At 36.8% G+C, this 20,601-nt stretch overlaps 2 protein-coding genes across 5 annotated transcripts in view; both read right to left on the minus strand.

Moving 5' to 3' along the window:
• The window catches only part of GMCL1 (germ cell-less 1, spermatogenesis associated), a 51,933-nt gene extending 39,155 nt beyond the window's left edge, over positions 1 to 12,778 (minus strand). The window contains exons 1-5 of one of the 3 annotated variants that reach the window (XM_073212002.1): positions 12,140 to 12,778; positions 6,681 to 6,804; positions 3,974 to 4,070; positions 2,819 to 2,916; positions 246 to 358 (exon numbers count right to left, since the gene is read on the minus strand). In XM_073212002.1, coding sequence (XP_073068103.1) covers positions 246 to 358; positions 2,819 to 2,916; positions 3,974 to 4,070; positions 6,681 to 6,804; positions 12,140 to 12,393 — 686 coding nt within the window. In that variant the 5' untranslated portion in view covers positions 12,394 to 12,778. The remainder of the gene's footprint in view (positions 1 to 245; positions 359 to 2,818; positions 2,917 to 3,973; positions 4,071 to 6,680; positions 6,805 to 12,139) is intronic. The other 2 variants (XM_073211996.1, XM_073211992.1) reach the window with 2 other exon arrangements.
• Positions 12,779 to 15,326: 2,548 nt separating this feature from the next.
• ANXA4 (annexin A4) overlaps positions 15,327 to 20,601 on the minus strand; it is a 66,373-nt gene continuing 61,098 nt past the window's right edge. For both annotated transcript variants that reach the window (XM_036997979.2, XM_073212005.1), the window contains one exon: positions 15,327 to 16,364. In XM_036997979.2, the coding sequence (XP_036853874.1) occupies positions 16,305 to 16,364 (60 nt within the window). In that variant the 3' untranslated portion in view covers positions 15,327 to 16,304. The remainder of the gene's footprint in view (positions 16,365 to 20,601) is intronic.

The raw sequence follows: 20,601 nt of genomic DNA on the forward strand, positions 1-20,601 counted from the left end.
AATAGAAAATGAACTGTAAAAAGTAACCATAGTTTTTATAAGCATGTAAATCTCACCCATAGCCACTTACAAAGACAACACTTGTGAGGAAATTATTAATTAATAAGCCCAAATGTAAAAAGGAACTTTATAAAGTTCTAGTCCCTTTTTTTTTTTCTTTCTTAAAACTATACATTCTTTTAAGAAACCAAAACAGCCAAATTCCCAAAAGTGGGATGGGAGGAAAAACAAGAAAGGTAACTCACTTTTTCTTTACAGAATCTAATCCATAGGTCCCTGCTGATGTGTAATAGCCACATACAGTTTTCACATTAATTGTTTCCTTCATTGTCTCACCACACTGCTGTATTAAACCATCCTGTAAATATAAATAAGCACTGGAAAGGCCCATTTCACGTGGGAAAAATTAGCTCTGAATATGTGCTTTTAAGTATTAAAAAGGAAGAAAGAAAACTCATTAAGTGCAGCAAGCCTAAGTTTTTTATAAGGCCAGTAAAAATACTGAAAAAAAATCCAGCAAGTATCCAACTAAATACTTGAAATGGAAAAATAGATGGGAGAGGGCAAAAGCAGTAGGACAGAGATGAATATTGCTATCCTCTTTCTTTTCTATTCTTCCCTCACAGGGATCTTTGCAATATAAGCAGCAGCCTATCTGTTTTGCATGTTCTTTTTCAATTAAGACCTCTTTACATGGTTGACCATGGGATGAGTTAGGCAAGTAAACAATATGAATCATCAGAAAGTGTTCATTAAAGAGTAGAATACCTACAAATATCTAAGAGCTGCACCCAAAACAAATAAATCATTATAAACTTACACTGAAATTGTAATCTAAAGTGTTTATACAGAAGATTTCAAATGAACTAAATTTGTTTAATATATGGAAAGACTGTCACTTCTTACTCAAATTTCTGAAACATATTCATCATGCAAGGATATTATTAAGTTAAACAGTTAGTTAAGTCATAAAGATAATGCAAAAAAAAAAATGGATTTAGAACAAAACCAAAGGGCTAAAGTTAGAAAATAAAGCATACTTACTGGAAATAGGTATTGAAAATATCAAAATATTTAAAAAGTCAAATGACCTCAGCTAAATATATTTAGCAGAGCATTAACTTCAAATAAACCAGTATGCAAATGCCACATAAAAGGAAATTTAACTTTTTTAAAAGGTCAGAATAAAACATTGACTCTATTAGGAATTTAAACTTACTCGGAAGTCATTCTAGACCCCTCCCCTTTCTTCAACATCTCAACTGCTACAAATCCAGTGGATTATCCCTGCTTAACTTCTCTGGTATCCATCCAATCTTTCCCCCTCCATGCTTATTGCTATTACCCTAATTTAGACTCGCACTTGGGATTCCCGCAGTAAGTTTTTATCTCCGAATGTTGTACTCATCTCTTTTCTTCAATCCATCTTTCACATTTTCCTGAAGTATTCTTTCTAAAATATAACTGTCTTTCTCTGATTAAAATCTTCCAAAAGTACTTGTATATAAAGTCTAAACTTCTTAAAAGGTATAGAGGGACTTTCATGATCTGGCCTCTGCCCTCCTCTCTCCAACCCTTCTTATGTTCTATGCTAGAGCATGTTCCATTCAGATCTTCTAATCCTCCACTGTTTCACATCTATGGGTCTCACTTTGCTCTGCATGAAATGCTCTTCCTTTCCACCTTCTTTGCAAGATAAATACAATTTCAGTTTTCAAGGCTTAACCTCAAACATAACTGCCTTCTTTGATACCACCAAGTTGAACTGACCATCCACTCCTGAACTGACCATTTTGAGCAACCACTGAATCCTACAGGACACTTATTATCATACCTATAATACTGGACAACTCTTATTATACTTTTAAGTCTGTATATCAACCCTCCATTCCCTATTCTACACACACATACTGCAAGCTCCTGGAAGGTGAGGACTGTATCTTAATATACCTTTGCATATCCGTGCCTTGTTTGACACACTGCTTAATATACTTCCATTGAATGAACAGATCTATCATTGTACTAATAGATTATATAATTTGTGTGGTTTATACCTATTTTACAATTAAGATAAAGTTTACATTGTAGGCATTCAATGTTTTGAACCTATGAACTAAATGAATTAGTAATCATAAGCCATGTGTTTAGTGACAGTCAAGGTAAGTCAGTAATGAATAGAAATCTGTAAACAGATTTAGACAAGTAAATTTTTTTTATGCACACAAAATTTAAATGATATTACACATATTGTTTATCTCATATTATACATATTGTTTACCTTGTTTAATAAAGAGCTCCTTTATTCTATATCCAACATTGTATTTCATTGTATTCACATATTTTAGTATTTTAACCAGTCTCTAATAGCTAATTGGTTAGATTATTCATATTTTTAAATTCTTTTAAACAATGATGAAATTGCACTCTGTTAATATTTCTGCATTAGGGAATTGCAAGTAAGTCAGTGGAGCATGTGGAAGGTGGCAACATAAGACTGGTTGTTCCATTTTTTTCATTTTCTTCCTCTTCACTTGGCTTCTAATTTATGGTTAGGTAGATAAGTAAATTCTTTACCCATTATAGTCATTCTAAGATACTTACACAGAATAGCTTCCATTCATCCTACAGACATCATGAACCCCATAGTTGTAATTAATTGCTTTTGGTTAAGCATTTTAAATGACTTATCACAAATGACATATTTATACATTTAATTTTAATTTTAAAAATTGTAAAAAACTAAGCTTTATTTTTGTCTTTGGATCTTTAAAACAAAGATACAACTATGGTCCTTTCTTTGAATAATATGCATACTTACCAACTGCAGCATACAAGCTGCTGCCAAAATGGCAATAACTTGACTGGGCTTTATTAAGACATCATCTCGATACAGTGAACCAAAGGCAACCTGCAAGGCTGAAAGCAGAAGTACACAGGTAGGCTGAATCAACAATTTTATCTATAGTAGTGTTACAAAGAAACATGACTGTTTTCACACACTAAGACATAAGTCTAGGTCTGGTATGTACATAAAAGGATAAGAGAAGTACCACTAATTAAGATGTAAGTAATGGTTATTGACTGATGGTACTAATTTAACAACATTATAAATAGCCATGCATTCTACTAAATTAAGCTGGATTGTTCTAAATCTAATTTTGACATTAGTTCATGGTCAGAATTAAGATACCCTTGTAAAAAAGTTTTGTAAAGGTACCGTGTGTATACCTCATTAAGTACAACTACACAGACCCAGTGATAACTATAACCCTGGTGCTTTCAGTGCTTCATCACTGGGGCATGTGGAATAGCTTCTGGTCACGTCTATGCAGCCCTCTTGCCCAGCCACAACAGCTACCTAACTGACCATCCTTCTTTCCACTGCCACTCTTGTACATATCCCATGGTTTGCTTTAGAAACATTCTTAACTTTTCTCTTTGCCAAATGGTGAGTAATGGGTATTTTCACTTGGGCTACCAAAGAGGGGAGCAGAAAAAGCACTGGAATAGGAATTAGGAGAACTGTAGTCTGAACTAGGCTTACTCAACTGCTCTGAGACCTAAAATAAGTCCCTTAAATCCTCTGGGCCTCAGATTCCTCATCTAAGAACTCACAGCTCCCAGAAAAGGTCTTCATATATAAGGAATAATCAATGAATATAGTTTACTAGGTTTTCTATGTAACTTAAAAAATGGTCATACTTTTCCTTCCTTCACAATAAAGTCTCTATATCCCAGTCAGATATATTTACAGATGTAAATAAACTGATTGAGAAGGGCCACATGACTAAACAGATTAGGGATAGGCAGATCAGAACTGATAATATTAAGGAGCAAATCAGCCCCTGGGGTGTTGAATGGAGCTTCTTATTGCAGCCTACAAGGTTAGAAGGAAGTATGTATTTTCTACCAAAAGAATAAAAAGGTTATGATTTTAATGATTTTGTGTAATAGTAATTACGGTGGCAATTACCTTCTATATCAATATTCTGGTCAGGAATCTCCAGTTCAATATTATTCATGCTGGATTCTTTCCAAGAACCACTGAACATACTAGAAAAGTAGCCAGACTTTAAAAAAGAAAAAAAGATTATTCAGTACTTTCTGTGTCTTTCAAATTACTTTCCCATTTCTAACTCTAAGCAATTATGCTATCCAAACTAAACTATCATATTCAGGTGAAAAAGAACTGACAAATATGTCTGCAGGAGAAAAGGAATTAAGGTAAGGACACTATTGGGTGTATCAAAATACTTTCAGGTTAGTACTAATTTAGTGAAAACTAAACCAGATTCTCATATTATTATCTACACTGAATTTCTATATTACTATTTGAACCTCATTAGCTTTTTACTTAGTTAAAAAATTTCTGAGAGGTGAGGCTCAGAACCTCACCCCCCCTGCTTTGAGAGAAATCTTCTGCATCCGTGGATGTCTTGCTGCCCTTGTCTAGCCTGGATTAATACTTAGTCCATAGGCACACACCTGATCATCTGATCATCTACATTTGCCTTCTTACAGCACTAAACTATGTTTTCTACCTTTATCTTGCATCTACCTACCACTTCAGCATTTTATTAAAAATAAAAATAATAATAATAATAGGAGAAATGTGGGATCAACATATAAATCAAGTACAAAAATCAAATGAATATTCATATTTGACCTGATGGTTTATAGGTCATATTGCATGATCAAAACCGAAAGTTTCTGTGATGACTGCCCTTGTACTGTTCACCATATAAGAATTTATTCACTCTGTAAGAATTCGTTCACCATGTAAGAACTTGTTCGTTATGCTTCAGAAGATTGGAGACTGACGAGAATTAGGCTTGAGATGGATTAATGATTGTACATTGAGCATTGACCCCCCTATACTGAATTTTATTGTTGTTAACAACCATTTGATCAATAAATATGAGAGATGCCCTCTCAAAAAAAAAAAAAAAAAAAAAAAAAAAAATTTCTGAATATATTATATGTATATAATACATATTTTTCCTTCTTGATGACATTCTAAATTCAAGCTTAGAAACTATGTCATATACTTAAGTATTTCTCATAAAAATATGCCAGCACTCAAGGTGGATACATAATAATGCACTGAGAAGAGATAAAAGAAGACTAACTTAAAGAGGCCTTCTAACTGTTGAATGCTTACTGTATCTCAATGGCTATAAAGTGGGCTCCAGACCAGTCCAAGGCAGCCCTAATAGGATGATCACCAAGAGATTAGGGAAAATCTAAGGTTTGGGTCTATCTAATCATAAAACTCCAGAATGGACTTGAATTCTTAGAAAGGTACCAGAATGGATGAAGTCTTTACCTTCTAGAAAGACCTCTCATAATTAAAATTACTTTGGAATGGATCAAATATTAATTTATTTCAAAAATTTTACTGAGTACTTCCTACATATCAGGTACTGTGAATATGGCAGTAAACAAACTGAGTTTCTGTTCTGAGGGGGCTTATATTTTAGAACAGTGGCTTGCACTGTAACCAACCACATTTCTCTTGAGAGAGAAAGCCTTAACAGAGGCAGCCTCATCTTTAAATTCAGCAATCTGCCCTCAGATATTAAAAAGAAAGATAGGGAGCACATCCTCAAGTTGAGATCACTATTCTGATATAGTCTCGGGGCTTCATACTTCAAACCAAAGTAAATCTGTTTTAAAAAACTAATATAAAAACATGACTAAAATGTAAGAGAAAAAATTCCTTTCAAATGTTTCTATTAAAGAATCTTATATTAATACTCTCTTACCAGTAATTACTGTCAAACAGTAAAGAAGAAAAGAGAAACATAGCTAGCCTCCATAGGATAACAACTGAATTGTTTACTTTTCTGTTCCCAGTGCCTAGGACAGTGACTTGAAGAAAGAACAGAAGGATTTGCTGAAGAAATGATTCTAGTAATGGTTACTTTTTTGATGGTGCATTTAATAACATTATAACCATTCATGTATTCTACCAAATTAAGCTAGATTCTTCTAAATCTAATCTCGACATTAGTTCATGGTCAAAATCAAGACACTGTTGGAAAAAGTTTTATAAAATATCCCTCAGTAGACCAATCATTATACAGATCCAACGATAATTATAACCCTGGTGTTTTTGGTACTTCATCTTTTATATTAAAAGATTAAGAGAAAGTATTTGAGCCATTAGAGCAACATTTCCTTTATTTTGAAAGATATGAATCTTTAAAATGGAGGGACAGGTAGTAACATTTTCAGCATATAAATCAAATAGGTGTATCACCTAATTGACTTAGTCTATGTACGGTTTCGGTCTTGTCTTTAACTGTATTTTCTAGAAGGAAGAGTAAGTATCAATAACAAATTCAACAATCTTAACTTTAATGTTAACATTTTTTTCCCTAACTTTTCCCTTTTCAACAGAAAGCACCAAAATAAGCACCTTATTGAAGTAATGACAGAAAGGTATTACTAGGCTGCTATGACAGTGAAAATTCAAAATCTGTTTTCTAGACCAAACTGCGTTTTCACTAATAATGTCTGTCATATTTCTAATAAAACAAGGCTCCTCATCAGATAACAGTACTTCCTTCAACTATTGTCCATGCAAAAGATTACTGTGAAATGCTATGAGAGTGAACATGACTTAAAAGAGAGTTTTTTCAAGTGACCACCTTGGTTACTCAAATTAAAATACTTACTTGACATAAATATATTTTGTGTAGGCTCCACTCTTCTCCCAGAGCACAAATCTTAATGTCACTATTTTCACCATTCAAAAATAATGTCTGATAAATATATTTGGATGTACTCTTTAACTTTTTCCTGTTAAAAGAAATGCAAATGTTAGCATGTAAGATTGAATGTTTTACTGACTGCACATAACTCAAAATAATCCTTTTGTTCAGTTTCTATTAAATATAGACAACTTGTCCATTATGTGAAACGATAGAGGATATTATATATTCAAATTTGTTCACATATGAAGAGTACATTAAGAAACTAATAATAGTGGTTATCTCTAAGGTACTCTATTTCCCAGAGAGATAATGGTAGCTAGATGGGGGCAGCAAAGGAGGGAGACCTTTTGCTATATACCTTCTTACATTTTTCTATTTTTGAATTAAGTAAATTATCTAGGCATGTGGTGATTTTTTGCTTATTTCCTCATTTAAAAATCCGTACTATGGAGGATCTCATAATTGCAGTAATACAATATGAAACTACAAAAGGGAGAACAAGAGTAAAAATTTCACCTACCCAAGTTATTTTAAAAATAATTTACATTTAATCTTATTTTAGTACCAACTTATTCTTAAACTAGTTAAAATGTTCTTTTTTTTGTCCATTGGACAAAATGGTTTTCAGCCTTACACCAAAGGTTTTCAAAACTATGCTCAGTGAAGAAGTGTCTTGGGGCCCCCCAGGAGAGCCACAGTGTGAACTCCGGCATCCTACCCAACTTCAACCAGAGCAGTGTCGTATGCTCTATTTACAAACATCTTGGATTTCTGCAAAAGATTTAATTTAAAGGAAGAATTTTATTTTTTTAAAGTTTGATAATTATTGCTTAAGATGGTTCAGTAAATAAAAGACAAGATTTAGGCAGCAGCTGATAAATATCTTTTACATTCCTGGTAAATCTTGACAGCTTTCCTAGTAGCTAAAATTTTTAAATCTTTTTAAAGATGAAGCAGTTGTTTCAGATGGTGTCTTGAACCAGTGTATTTAACATTTCTTCCCAAGAGACAGTAAAAATAGCACATGCTTTGGTGGTGGACACACTTGGGTTTGAGTCTCAGCTCCACATCTCAGTTACCCCAGATGTAAAGAGGGTATTAATAGTATCCACTTTATTAGGTTGCTGTGAGAAATAGATGAGACAGTGTAGTTTCTAGTTCCTGACAGCATTCTCCCCAAATTACATAAAAAGATTAAAAGTACAGAAAGGAATAAGCCCACCACAGGAAGAAGGTGGGGGTGAATCTATGACCTGATGAGAGACTTCTCTGGATCTAGAAGTTAGAAATATACTGGAATGGTAAAGAAGCAGTGAAGGCCACAGCTCGAAATACCACGGAGGTTGGATGTATAAAGGCTGAAGCCCATCTGCATTTCAAAACTCCTGGGGTGCTGGGAGGATGAGGTCTCAGAGCAAACAGAAGGCAGAAGTGAGAAAGAAGTGAGGTAGAAAATGGGGAAACTTGTTCCCCTAATGGCCTCCTGCACTCTCTATGAACACAGAATACAAATAAGCAAGTACAGATAACTCAAGCATAAAGATTCCAAGGATTCTAGAAAGAAATAGAACAAATCTGTCAGGAAGATAAAAGACTTTAGTGTAGGTGTTGGTGCCCCCAAACAACCAATCCTCATTCTGGCATTTGAGGAATCTACTCTGCTAAGTTTCCAACCCATTTATCCTAACTCATCGTTCCCAAACTGTGCTGCAAAGCACCTGGAGCGCCACAGCAAATTCAGGAAGGCATGCAGAATATTTTAAATTTGAGAGAAAGACAGCAACATCTTTCAGATACCATGCACTCTACTACTATTGTTTGGACCTAACTATAAAATATTTCTTTAGGACCAGAGATGCCATGAAAAAAGTTAGAGATACTAAGGGCTCTGTGCAGCAAGAAAGTTTGGGAATCTGTTCTAAAACAAAGCATGCCCTACCCATATCCAAATTAGTCTGCCTACTCAAAGGGGAGGCCTAGTAGAAAGAGATCTATTTACTCAATTTAAAACACCCCCCGGCAATTTCTCATTCTTAAATATAAACAGATAACCAAGGATCACCCAACATGAGAGGAAAATTAGGAACATTAAAGACTATTTCAAAAAAGAGAGATATTGGTGTCAGAGGAAACAGAAATCAGGGAAAAGAGAACTTAGAAATACAAAAAACACCAAAGCATTCTAAATTAGTACATCTAGAAATATGAGATTAATATATCTATGAAATAACAGGATGCTATGATAAAGGATTACTCAGAATTAAAAAAAAAAAGAGTTAGACTAAAAACACAATTGCTGAAATTAAAAAGCTGAGAGAGGCTGAATGAGAAAGTTAAGGAAATTTCCCAGAACAAAAAAAGCAAAAAAGACCAACAAAGTACAATCCAGAAAATCCAAAATCCAATGTAGAGGGGTCCAAGAAAGGGAAAACAAAGGTAAAAGGAGAAAGGAAATTAATGAAATAAAGTTTTCCCAAACTAAACTAAATAAGGATCCGCCAAGTACGAAGACCCACACTTAATATTCTAGTTAAATTCCAAAATACCAAAGAAAAATTCCAAAAGTTTCAGAGAAAAAAAAAAAGTCACCTAAAAAAAGAAAATTAGATCAGCATCATTCTTCTCATCAACACTATAGGCTAAAAGATAATGACATCATATCATCAAAGATATGAAAAGTTATTTTAGACTGAATTTCCATACCCAGACAAAGGTTGAATAAAGTGAGAGACTAAGTTTACATTTAGATAAGTACAAGTTACCTCCTTTTGTATCCTTTCTTAGGAAAATACTTGTGGATGTAGTTCCTTAAAATGAGTGAAAAAGAAAAAAAGTTACAGGCTACAGAAAAGTAGATCCAACGCTAGAGATGCGGTAAGTGCAGACCTGGAGAACAATGGATCCAGGCTGAAACAGGAAGATGGAGGAATTTAGGAGGGAGGTCTTGGATTTAGAGGAGAGGGCCAGTGTGTTTGGACAGACAGAAAAATCTGAAGATATAATGAAGGAATATTATTCTTTTGTCAAAGGTAGGGGTAGTGGGGGAGGCAGTTAGAAACTAGAAAACAGAAAATACCAAAAAAAAGGCATTGTTCCAATAAGATACAAATAAACAGGGCATGACTTTAAGCACTTGATGTAATATAAGAAAATGATTCCATTTTTTTCCCTTTATTATTTTTATTAAGGTATTACTGATATGAAATGATTCCACTTTACTGTGATATTAGAAAATTTCTTCAAGAGAGAAAAAAGATTGTGACACTGGACCCATGAAGTATGATTTATAATCTTAGCACACTACTTAACTCTGCAATAAACAATACTTACATAGTTGTAACAACAAACACTGTTTACTAGATTCCAATTTTTGGACACGATCTAGGGACATCAAACAGTTAAGTTTTAACAGTCTTGTTAATGTAAAAGTAAACCATGCAGTTGACAGAAGATAAGAATGAGGTGGAAGGTGGGCCTGGAAGCCAAAGCTTCTCAGGGAGTATTGGCTGAGGTGGAGTGCACACCAGGCAACTTGAGGAAGCATATTATTGTCAATATACAAATTCTATGCCTTAATATTTTCTTATATTCTTCATCCATGTTGGGCTGAGTAAACCAGTCCATCTTCCACGATATACCACATACTAAATTCTGATATGCATTTTCTAATAAAGGTTTGCTTTAAAGGCTTCTCCATTCCAGTTCACTCATCTGGGTCAGGAGTTGGCAAACTTTTTAAAGGTCTAGACAGTAACTATTTCAGGTTTGTGGGCCAGACACTCTCCAAGCAAAACAAGTTTTGTCAGTAACTCAGTGGGCAAACTTCTCCACCTTCTAGTGGGCTACTGCTATACCCTCCAACATCTGAATCTCAGCTTGAGAAAGGTGGCCCTATTCTAAATTCGTTCCTTCCTTGGGTATACTGTCTCAGCCCTAGAAGTAATGACTGTTCCCTATACCCACTATTCCTGTATTCTTTAGAGATTTTTTAGTAGTTACTTCCCAGGTAGTTGTTAATAATGGTTACATTAAAATTCCCCTATTCAAATTACTTGATTTCTCTCGTTCAAATAGATCCTGACATGCCTATTTCAATGATGACATTAAATGTGAGGGGTCTAAATACTAATGAAAAGGCAGAGATTATCCTATTGATTTTTGTTTTAAAAGCGAGACCCAACTAAACGCTGTCTACAATATAACTACTTTAAATATAAAGACATGGGTGAAAAGGGCAAGGATGTTAAAAGATACAGCTTTTAAAAACTTATCGAAAGAAAGTGGTAGGGGCTCTATTAGCAGAGATAAAGACATTTTGTAATGATAAAGGAGGACAATTTATCAAGGAGATATAATATTTACTGAGTTCCCATACCAGGCACTGAACATTATATGCCTTCTAATTGTCAACCCCCATAAGGCAAGTAGTAGCTCTCCATTTTACTAAGGAGGAAATAAGGTTATTAAGTGCAGAATACAAACTAGAACTCAGAATCTTCAAACTATATACTGACACTGACTCCACAAATACACTGACTCCAGAAACGTTAACTTAGCAATTTGACAACGGGGGTTCATTTTTGTAAATAAATACAAGCACTCATACATAAAACTATATGAAAGATTTTATAAAATCAAACTATTAACAGAGGTTACCTACAAGGCTTTTTTTAAAAAAAGTAACACTTGTGTAGCAAAAACGACTCATCTGTGTGACCCCAATGATGACCTTTAAAAAAAAGAGCAACCAGATTGTTTATATGAAAACATTTTCTACTTATAAACTACATTCCAGTTCACAAGTAAATATCCTGTTTTTCAACTCTGAAAAAAAGTTTAAGCAAGCTGCAGAACAGCCGTACAGACGCATTCACGGCCAATGTTCAAGTACTACAGACTCTGAAAGATGGTTCCTAATAAAGAACAAAAAGGTACGCTACTGATAAAATTCACCTTTATGAGAGCTCCTGTGCACAATCATTTCCCCTACACCGAGTGGACAACAGGGATGCCCATCTCGAGGGAGACTAAATTCACGTGTCTGTACTACTTAAGACAACCGGATGCAAAACAATTTACTCTACTGCCACCCACTCCGGGAGGACAAAGGTGTATTACCGAAGGCCAACCAGTCGGTCGTGTCTAAGGATTAATGAAGCGCAAGCTCCGGCTTGGCGTTGCTCCGTCTCACCTCGAGGTTGTTTACACCACCGCCCTGATAGCGTCTGTGGTTTAAAATCCAGAGCACCAGGCGTTCCGACGGCGCTGCTCACCGCCCCTGCCCCGGGCCGGCCCGCACGTTACCGTCAAGGGCACGTCCGCTCCTCGGAGGCTGGGAAGCGCCGCACCCCCAGGCGCACCCGGCGCCGGCTCGCCCGACGGGCTCCGGCGCGGACGGTGTGGGCGCGTGCCGCACGTACCTCCTAGGGGTGTTGAGGAGCCGCTGCTGCTCGTCCCCTTCCTCCTCATTCTCGTCTGTCTCCGAGTCGGAATGACAGTGGCAAAAGGCCCCGCTGTTCCGCTTGCGCTTGCCGGCGCAGTAACAGAAGCCGTGGCCCGCCGCATCGCGTTCGGTCTCCGGCCTGCGGGCCGAGCCCCCAGCCCCAGAACCCGGCTCCTGCTGGGCTCGGGCTCGTCCCGGGTGGCGCAGCACTCGGCTGCTCAGCGAGCCCATGGGCCACAGCTCCCAGGGACTTCAGGGAGCGCACCTCAGGGAGCCCAGCGAAACCCTTCTCCCGCCATGGCCCTGCCGCCGCCGCCGGCCTGCACTCCACCCGGGTACCTACACAGCCACCTTTCCACAGGCAGACCTGACCGTTGCAGCGGAGGATACAGCCTCCATTCTCCGACCTGCCCGCCGCGCGCGCCGGGACCGCAGGACCTCGCCCCCTCGCTTTCGCGACAAGGCGCGGGCTGGAGAGCGCATGCGTGCGGCGAGCCTCCGGAAAGGACTGGGAGAGGCGGGTGTGCGTGGCGGGTGGAGCATGCGCCCAACGGGATGCGGACTGGAGCGGGAACAAGTGTGCAAGTTGAGGGATTTCGGTGTTCGGCTGGGCTGGGTCTCATTGTAGCTTGAATTTTGGGGTCCACCTACCGTTTAGCGTTACTTCACACACTTCTTTAGAAGTTTAGCAAGACAGGGAATCCAAACTTATTCATTCTTTCTGCAAAGGTTCCTTGAGCTCCAGATTCCTTCTGGGCCCTGTGTTAGGCAAGGGGCAAAAAGACGGCGCTATTTGGGCTCTTTCCTGGAGGTGCTCACCGCTTACTAGGATCACGCCCTAAGAAGGTCGGAGGCATGGCTTCTTTGGGGAGGAGGACCTAAAATGTGGCGTTTGCTAGCCTTTGGGTTTCTTAAGCATCAGCTTTCCTTCTGTCCTCGATGGATTATGGCAAATGTTTCCTGCAGGCTGTTTCTTCCCTTCTCACGACAATGGAACGCTGGAATAGGGTCTGGTACCAGGACTGTCAGTGCTTAAGGTGCCTTATGGAGGCCCAAGCAAAATTTACAGCTGTCTACTTGGAGTATGCAGCCATTGCTATGGACTCTGGACAGCCGGCTGTTACTCCCTGACTCCCTTCTGCTATTTATTAAATATTTGTAATGAAATACAACGAACCACTCCAATAGAGTAGTATGTTAAGTACCTTTGGGCCCACACAAGTATGATTATTTACATTTGAATTATCATACTTCCTTTTATCCATTCTTTTAGGTAGAACAGTACAGATAGGCAGAAGCTATCTCTCCACCTCAGTCTTTCCCTCCACTGTGGTGGACACTGTCCTGAGAATGGTGTTTATCATTATTCCCATGTGTGTTCTTATACCCATAAGCAATATATTTTCTTCTGCACATTTAGGCACTTAATCAAATGGAATCATATTGTACCTATCATTCTGAACCTTTCTCTTCTCCCAAAATTATGCTTTGAGACTTATCCAATTAACAAGTCTGTTAATTTTCATTGCTTATTGTGACTAGCCCACAATTTATCTTTCGAAGGAGTTAGGTTGTTCCTACTTTAATGTTCTTATAGAGAAGCAATGAACACCATGTATAAGAGATTCACCAAATAGACTGCTAAAAGTGGGTATGTTGGGAACTTTTCAATTTTATTGAAGCTACAGCCAAATTTTCTCTGAAATGACCACCCAATTCATACTCCCAACAGCAGAAAATGTAGTTTGGGGGGGTCCCAGTGGACTGTGTCTGACTCAAGCCTGAGAAATGTGAACTAGGAAAGGCTGGCCGAGACAGCTTTGGAAGGGGGTGTTGGCAAGGGGAGGGCCAGAGTATGATGGCTGCAACATCTGTCTGCGTGCTCAGAATTTTGCAGCACAAAAGATGTGTAAGTGTTTCCCATGGTAAATGTGTGGATCATTATAAGACACAGCATGGGGTCATCTTAGATTCTGTCCAGGAGTCTTGGATGGAAGGATGAACAGACTTCAGCACAGAGAACCTGAAGGTATTAAATTCCTAGGGGCTGGAAAAGGAGAATAGCATTTGCCTTGCCCAAGGAACGGAAGAGTAGTTCCCTGGTGATGGGGTTGATAAAGGAACCCAGGAGAATACCCACAAGAATCAGCTTTAAATGCTTGCTAATGGCACACAGTGCTGATCCTCTACCATTACAGCAGTAACAATCAGGTAGGAACTTTCTTGCTCACCTTTATTCTCCTCCCTCCTACTACAACCCTAGCTAGGTTGTGGGAGGAGGAGGGTATGGAAGGTAGGCTAGATGGAGGAAGAAGAGCAGCCCACCAAATCCCTTTTCCCCAAAACCAGCTTCTTGCTGGCAGTGGGCCAGAGGTGAATGAACTCTCAACTGTAGATCAAGTTTGGAATTTTGACTGGACATATTAACTACTGAAATGACACTGTTTATGACCTGAATGCACTGCATGGTAGGACTTCTAAAACCTAAAAGTGACCAGAAAAGTCATGACTCAATCCTCTGTCTGAATCTGCAAGTAAAGACAGAAGAACTAGGCTCACTGAATAAATGAGTGGGCAGTGAGAGAGAAAAACAAAGTTGCCTCTATAAAGCTAGTCAACAAATGCAATTTGTTTAAAAATTCTGGCTAAGTAATGTATAATTTAAAGATGATACCAAAAATTTTGCAATTCTTCCAAAGCCAAATAAAGTTCATTTGAAAATTCCATACTCTTCTAGGTGGGTATCAAAGCAGAAGTTCTATTTCCTGTAATTACCTAGAATGACTATGTAAAAAACTTTCACCAAGAGCTCAAGCTTGTAATAGGCAAGCAGAAAAAAATTGAAAAACAGATCTTTATATTTCGCCCATCAAAAGACAATGGATATTATAGAATGAAGAAGACAAATATTAGTAGAACAGAGAACATTGCTCATTTCCAGATAATAAATTAAATGTTATTTTATAACATTAAGTACTGTTTGGTGTATTTTTAACAGTTTTATGACAGTAAGTGCACATAAGACTAAATATGTTATTTTTTTCCTGATGTTATAGTTCCTAAAAGAAACTGAGTAACAAACACAATTCTTCAAAAATATCTCCTTTCAGGCCCAGGATGAAAAACTTCACAAGTGAAAAAGTCTATCAGAGAAAGAATATATCTCATTTTAAAGACACCATGTTTTATTAAAATTATTTTTCCATGTTGTACACAAACTGAATTTCTGAATTAAATCCAAGTACAACTTCAGAGTAATCCTAGAGTTGAAAGGCATAGGCGAACATAAATTACTGCAAATCAACAAAATTGAAAAATATTAAAAAAATTATTTTTAGTACAAAAAAATTTCCTTTAAGTAAATTCAAAGCATTACAGCATCACCAGAATACTTAGTTTTTCTCCATCTTCAAGCTGGATTAAGATACTAACCATAATATTGTGGAATGTTCAACATTTATGTTTGGTAACCAGACACACATGTATGATCTGTATAACCACACTTAGAATTTAATTTGTTCAGACAAGTTTGTGATTTTAGTGTACTTCAACCTGGACAGAATAAGTGATCTTAACATAAGATGTGATGAAGGAAATCTCCCATGCCAAATTTAATTAAGATCAACTAATGCTGTAGATAAAATCTAAACAAAGGAGGTTAGTGGATGCTTTCAAACTCTGTGTAAAATAGCAAATTGGACTGGTAGTCTTACTAACTAGATGCCCATAATTTCAAACCAAGAAGTTGCTTGAAAAGAGAGTTAGGGAAGAAAAGTGATTTTAGAGCAGTCTTTCAGACTTCCACTTTAATAGTTTTTCACCAAAAGGGAAACATGGAATAATTTAATATATTCCAATTTCTGTGAAATGCAAATGAGAAAGCTGTTAAAAACATGGAGTACATTTTTATTTCTAATTTTAAATCTCCTTGTAGGTTTTATAAGCTTTGAAATGCAAGTACAGTTTTAAAGCATGGTAATAAGTATAGATGAATAATAATAATACAGTCTGTATCATAGGAGGCATCTGTAGGCGTTTAATTGGAAATAAGCATTCTGAGATAATGCTAATAGCAGTGTAGAAAAACGAAGTTAAAAAAATGGAAAGTGTTGGGAATCCTCTTATCTTTCCTGGATTTTATTTTAATCATCTCCTCCACAGAGAATGAGCAGTACCTTCCTGTAGTCTCCAGATGTGTCACCCTGGGGACAAGAAAAGCAAAGTTATAGTCAGATAAGTAGGTTTTAAAATGCAATACACAGCTTGAGGTCTTCTAGGTTAACTTTTCAATCTTGTCTGGAGTTTTCTCAGAGATGTTTTTAAAAAAACATTTATTATTCTTAATTACAAAAATAACACTTGTTCAATGTAGAAAGTAAAGACATAAAAGAACATAAAAATCATGTATAATTACGCCATCTAGGGATTACAATTCTTAACATTTTGGTTTGTGTATATTCTTCCAGACTTTTTTCAATTTATACAGATTCCTATGCGAATTGTAGCATTTTTTTAACTTAATATAGCCTATATCCTTACTTTAATATGTTAAATATTCTTCTATAACATCATTCTTTAGTGGTTACAGGGTATTCCATTGTACACAGGCAAAATAACTTACTTGATTACCCCCTCCCTGTTGGATATTTATGTTGTTTCCAATTTTTCACTATCATAAACACTGCTGCATTAAACAAATCATAGTTAAATTTTTGGACGTTTTCTTGTTCATTTATTCATATTTTTCATAAGATGGGAAATACCATATTAATAATCGTGAATTTTCTTAAGCCTTTTAATACGGGTTGCAAAATAGCCTTCTAGAAAGGTGCTATAATTTCTACATATAATTTTTTTATGGTCTAAATAACAGATCAATTTTTGTTAGTGCTTCATTAGCACTAGAAAAGATGGGATCACTATAGGATTCAAAGTTTAATATGTATCTATTAAAATTAATGTTAATGTATCCTTGTTCTTACTTTGCCTCATTGATCTGTCAATGAATAAGGATGTGTTAAAAAGTCTATCCAGTATAGGGTTTCCATCACTGTCTTCATTTGGAGCATCAAGTGTCACATATTTAAATGCAACACAATTTGGTACATAATGTTTCATGAAAATATAACCTGTGTTGAGAATTGTTGCCTTTATCAACATAAAGTGATCTACTTTTACCTATTTAATGCTTTTTCTCTTAAATTCTTTTTACTTAGTGTAATTCCTGCTATTCTTAATCCCAACTCTTCTTTTACGCTTCCTACATGTCACTGTATTTTAGCTGTTCCTTAGCATAGAGTAAGATTTTATATTTTTACCTAAATTGAGAGTTTATTTACTATTATAACTTACATTTTTGTTACTTCTATCATTTCTTCTGTTATTTACATGTTTTATATTTCTGTTTTGCTCCTTTTGACAACTGTTACAGAATGGGTGATGCATCCTTTATTTTCAGTCTTTGCCAGTGTTGTATATATGTGCTTATAGACATGTATATTTACATGTTTTTATATATAGAACCAAGTAATATAAATATATTTTATTTATAGTGATGTTTCCCCAAGCCAATCAATATTTTTGTACCCCATCATTTTAGTGTCTGTACAGTATTACATTGTATAGAGTCATCCCTATTGGTTAATAAAAAATATATATATAATAAATTATATACTAAAATGTATACCATATAATTTATACGAATATAAAAAAAGTAAGGTAAGTACAAATAATGCTTTGATAAAATATATTTAGTTTACTTCTTTCACATTTCATGAAATGATTTTATTCAAATGCACAGATTTTTTTAGGTGGTAAAAAAATTTTATGTATAGACATATATACATATATATATATATAACAAAATGTGCTATTTTAACCATTTTTCAGCATATAATTCAGTGTCATTAATTACATTCTCATTGTGTAACCATTGTCACTATTTCCAAACCCTTTCATCACCCGGACTAGAAACTCTGTACCCACTAAACAAATAATTCTCCACTCCCCAGCCCTAGCCCCAGCTACTGGTGACCTCTAGTCTTATGAATCTACCTATTCTAAATATTGTACAAGACTGTATATCAACACCTTAATTAAAAATAAACAAACAAATATTTCACATTAAGTATGAAATCACATGGTATTTGTTCTTTTGTATCTGATTTATTTAACTTAGCATGTTGCCATATATCAGAAACTTCTTCCCTTTTTATGCATGTACATACCACATTTTGTTTATCCACTCATCTGTTCATGGATGCCCAGGTTGTTTCCACCTTTTGGATATTTTGAATAATGTTTGCATTGGTGAGAGTATCTGTTTCAGTTCTTGCTTTCATTTATTTTGAATATATACCTGGGAATGGAACTGTTGAGTGATATGGTAATTGTGTTTAACTTTTTGAGGAAATGCCAAACTGTTTTCCATAGTGGCTACACCATTTTACATTTGTACTAGCAATACACAAGATTCCAATTTCTCCACATCCTCACCAACATTTGTTATTCTCCTTTTTTTTTAAAAAGTTTCAGAATGAGGAGAGTGGAAAGAGATGGCATGAGAAGTAAGGCAGAAATCTCTTTCCAAAACCACGTATATGAAAATACAGCAAGTACAACTAATCCTAAGAGAGTGACCAGAAGGAAGACTGCAACAGATGGCCAACAGCTGGAGAAAAGAGAAGATCTCATGGGAAAGGGTAAAGTAACAAAGCCGCAATTCAGAGGAACCCAAGCCCTTCCCCAACCCCATCTCACTGGCAGGAGGAAGAGAAACAGAGCGCGGAGGGAGTAGAAGCCCAGGACTGCTAAATACTCAGCCCTGGAGATCTACTCCAGGAGCATGAACCCACATGGCATGGTGCTCTGGAGATTAGAGGGGTTGGAAAGCAAAGACAGGCAGAATACTCAGAGACTGAGATTGGGGAGAATGGGTACCCACAACTGGCTGCTCTGGGACAAAAGAAAGGCAGGCCATTTGAAAGACTTCCCAGCAGTGAGAGGGGTGCTAAAAGGGCAAGTATTATACAGAGCTTGCTGCTAAGTAGAAATGACAGGTGGACAAAATCATCCTAGCACAATCACCCCAGCAGGTTGGGAACTTTCAGCAGCTTATGGCACTCCACCCTCCTGGATAGCAACGTAGTGCTGAAGCCCCCTACTGTGATACACTGCCTGCCAGTACTTCCTACCAGCACACACACCTGCTGCCTCCGCCATCACTCCAGACCAGCCGTAGGGTTGCTCCACCTACAGCAGCTACAGAGGCATAGTGCACAGGTGCCTCTCTGCGCACTCGGCCCACCAGCCCTGGCAGTGGAGGCAAGCACTGCAGCTAAGAAGCAGGAAAGAGCTCTTTCCTCCCAGCAAGTGCCAGCATCGCACACCTGTGATGACCGCCATTGCTCCAGGTGCTGTGCAGCTCCAGAGAATACAGCTTCTAGGCACTAGAGGGCGCCACCTACACAAAGTTGTTATTGCAGAGTAATCATTAGAAATACAAATTGGCAAAAGTATCTTGGATAAACCACAATCACTCAAACACTAGAAAGAGGGCTAAGTGAAACTGAAATCACCAATCTTGATAAAGATTTCAAAATAAAAATCATAAACATGCTCATGGAGCTACAGAAACATATTCAAGATCTCCAGGAGGACTTCAAGAAAGATATAGAAACTTTAAAAATACAGTATTTGAAATGAAACATACAAAGGAGGGATTTAGAAGGAGATTAGATGAGGTAGAGGAGACAGCAAATTAAATAGAAATTAGGTAACAGGAATACAAAGAAGCTGAGGCACAGAGAGAAAAAAGGATCTCTAGGAATGAAAGAATAAGAGAACTGAGCAACCAATCCAAATGGAACAATATTCAGATTATAGGGGTACCAGAAGAAGAAGAAGAGAGAAAAAGGGTTAGAAAGTTTCTTTGGGGAAATAATTTCTGAAAATTTCCCCAGTGTGGGGAAGGAAATAGTCTCTCAGGCCATTGAAGTGCACAGATCTCCGAACACAAGGGACCCTAGGAAGATAATACCAAGACATATAATTAATAAAATATCAAATATCAAGGACAAGAACAGAGTATTAAAAGCAGCCAGAGAGAGAAAAAAGATCACATACAAAGGAAAACCCGTAAGGCTATCAGCAGAAACCTTATAGGCCAGAAGGGAGTGGCATGATATATTTAATGCAATGAAACAGAAGGGCCTCACACCAAGAATACTCAACGCAGCAAGATCATCATTTACATTTGAAGGAGGGAATAAACAATTTCCAGATAAGCAGAACTTGAGGGAATTTACCTCCCACAAACCATCTCTAAAGTGTATTTTAAATGGAGTGCTCTAGATGGAAGCACTCCTATGGCTAAATAACTGTCACAAGATAAAATAAAACCCCAGGAAAGGAAGTAGACCAATTAATTAACTAACCAAA

The sequence above is a fragment of the Manis javanica genome, chromosome 1 (assembly GCF_040802235.1).
Source record: "Manis javanica isolate MJ-LG chromosome 1, MJ_LKY, whole genome shotgun sequence".
Lineage (NCBI taxonomy): Eukaryota > Metazoa > Chordata > Mammalia > Pholidota > Manidae > Manis > Manis javanica.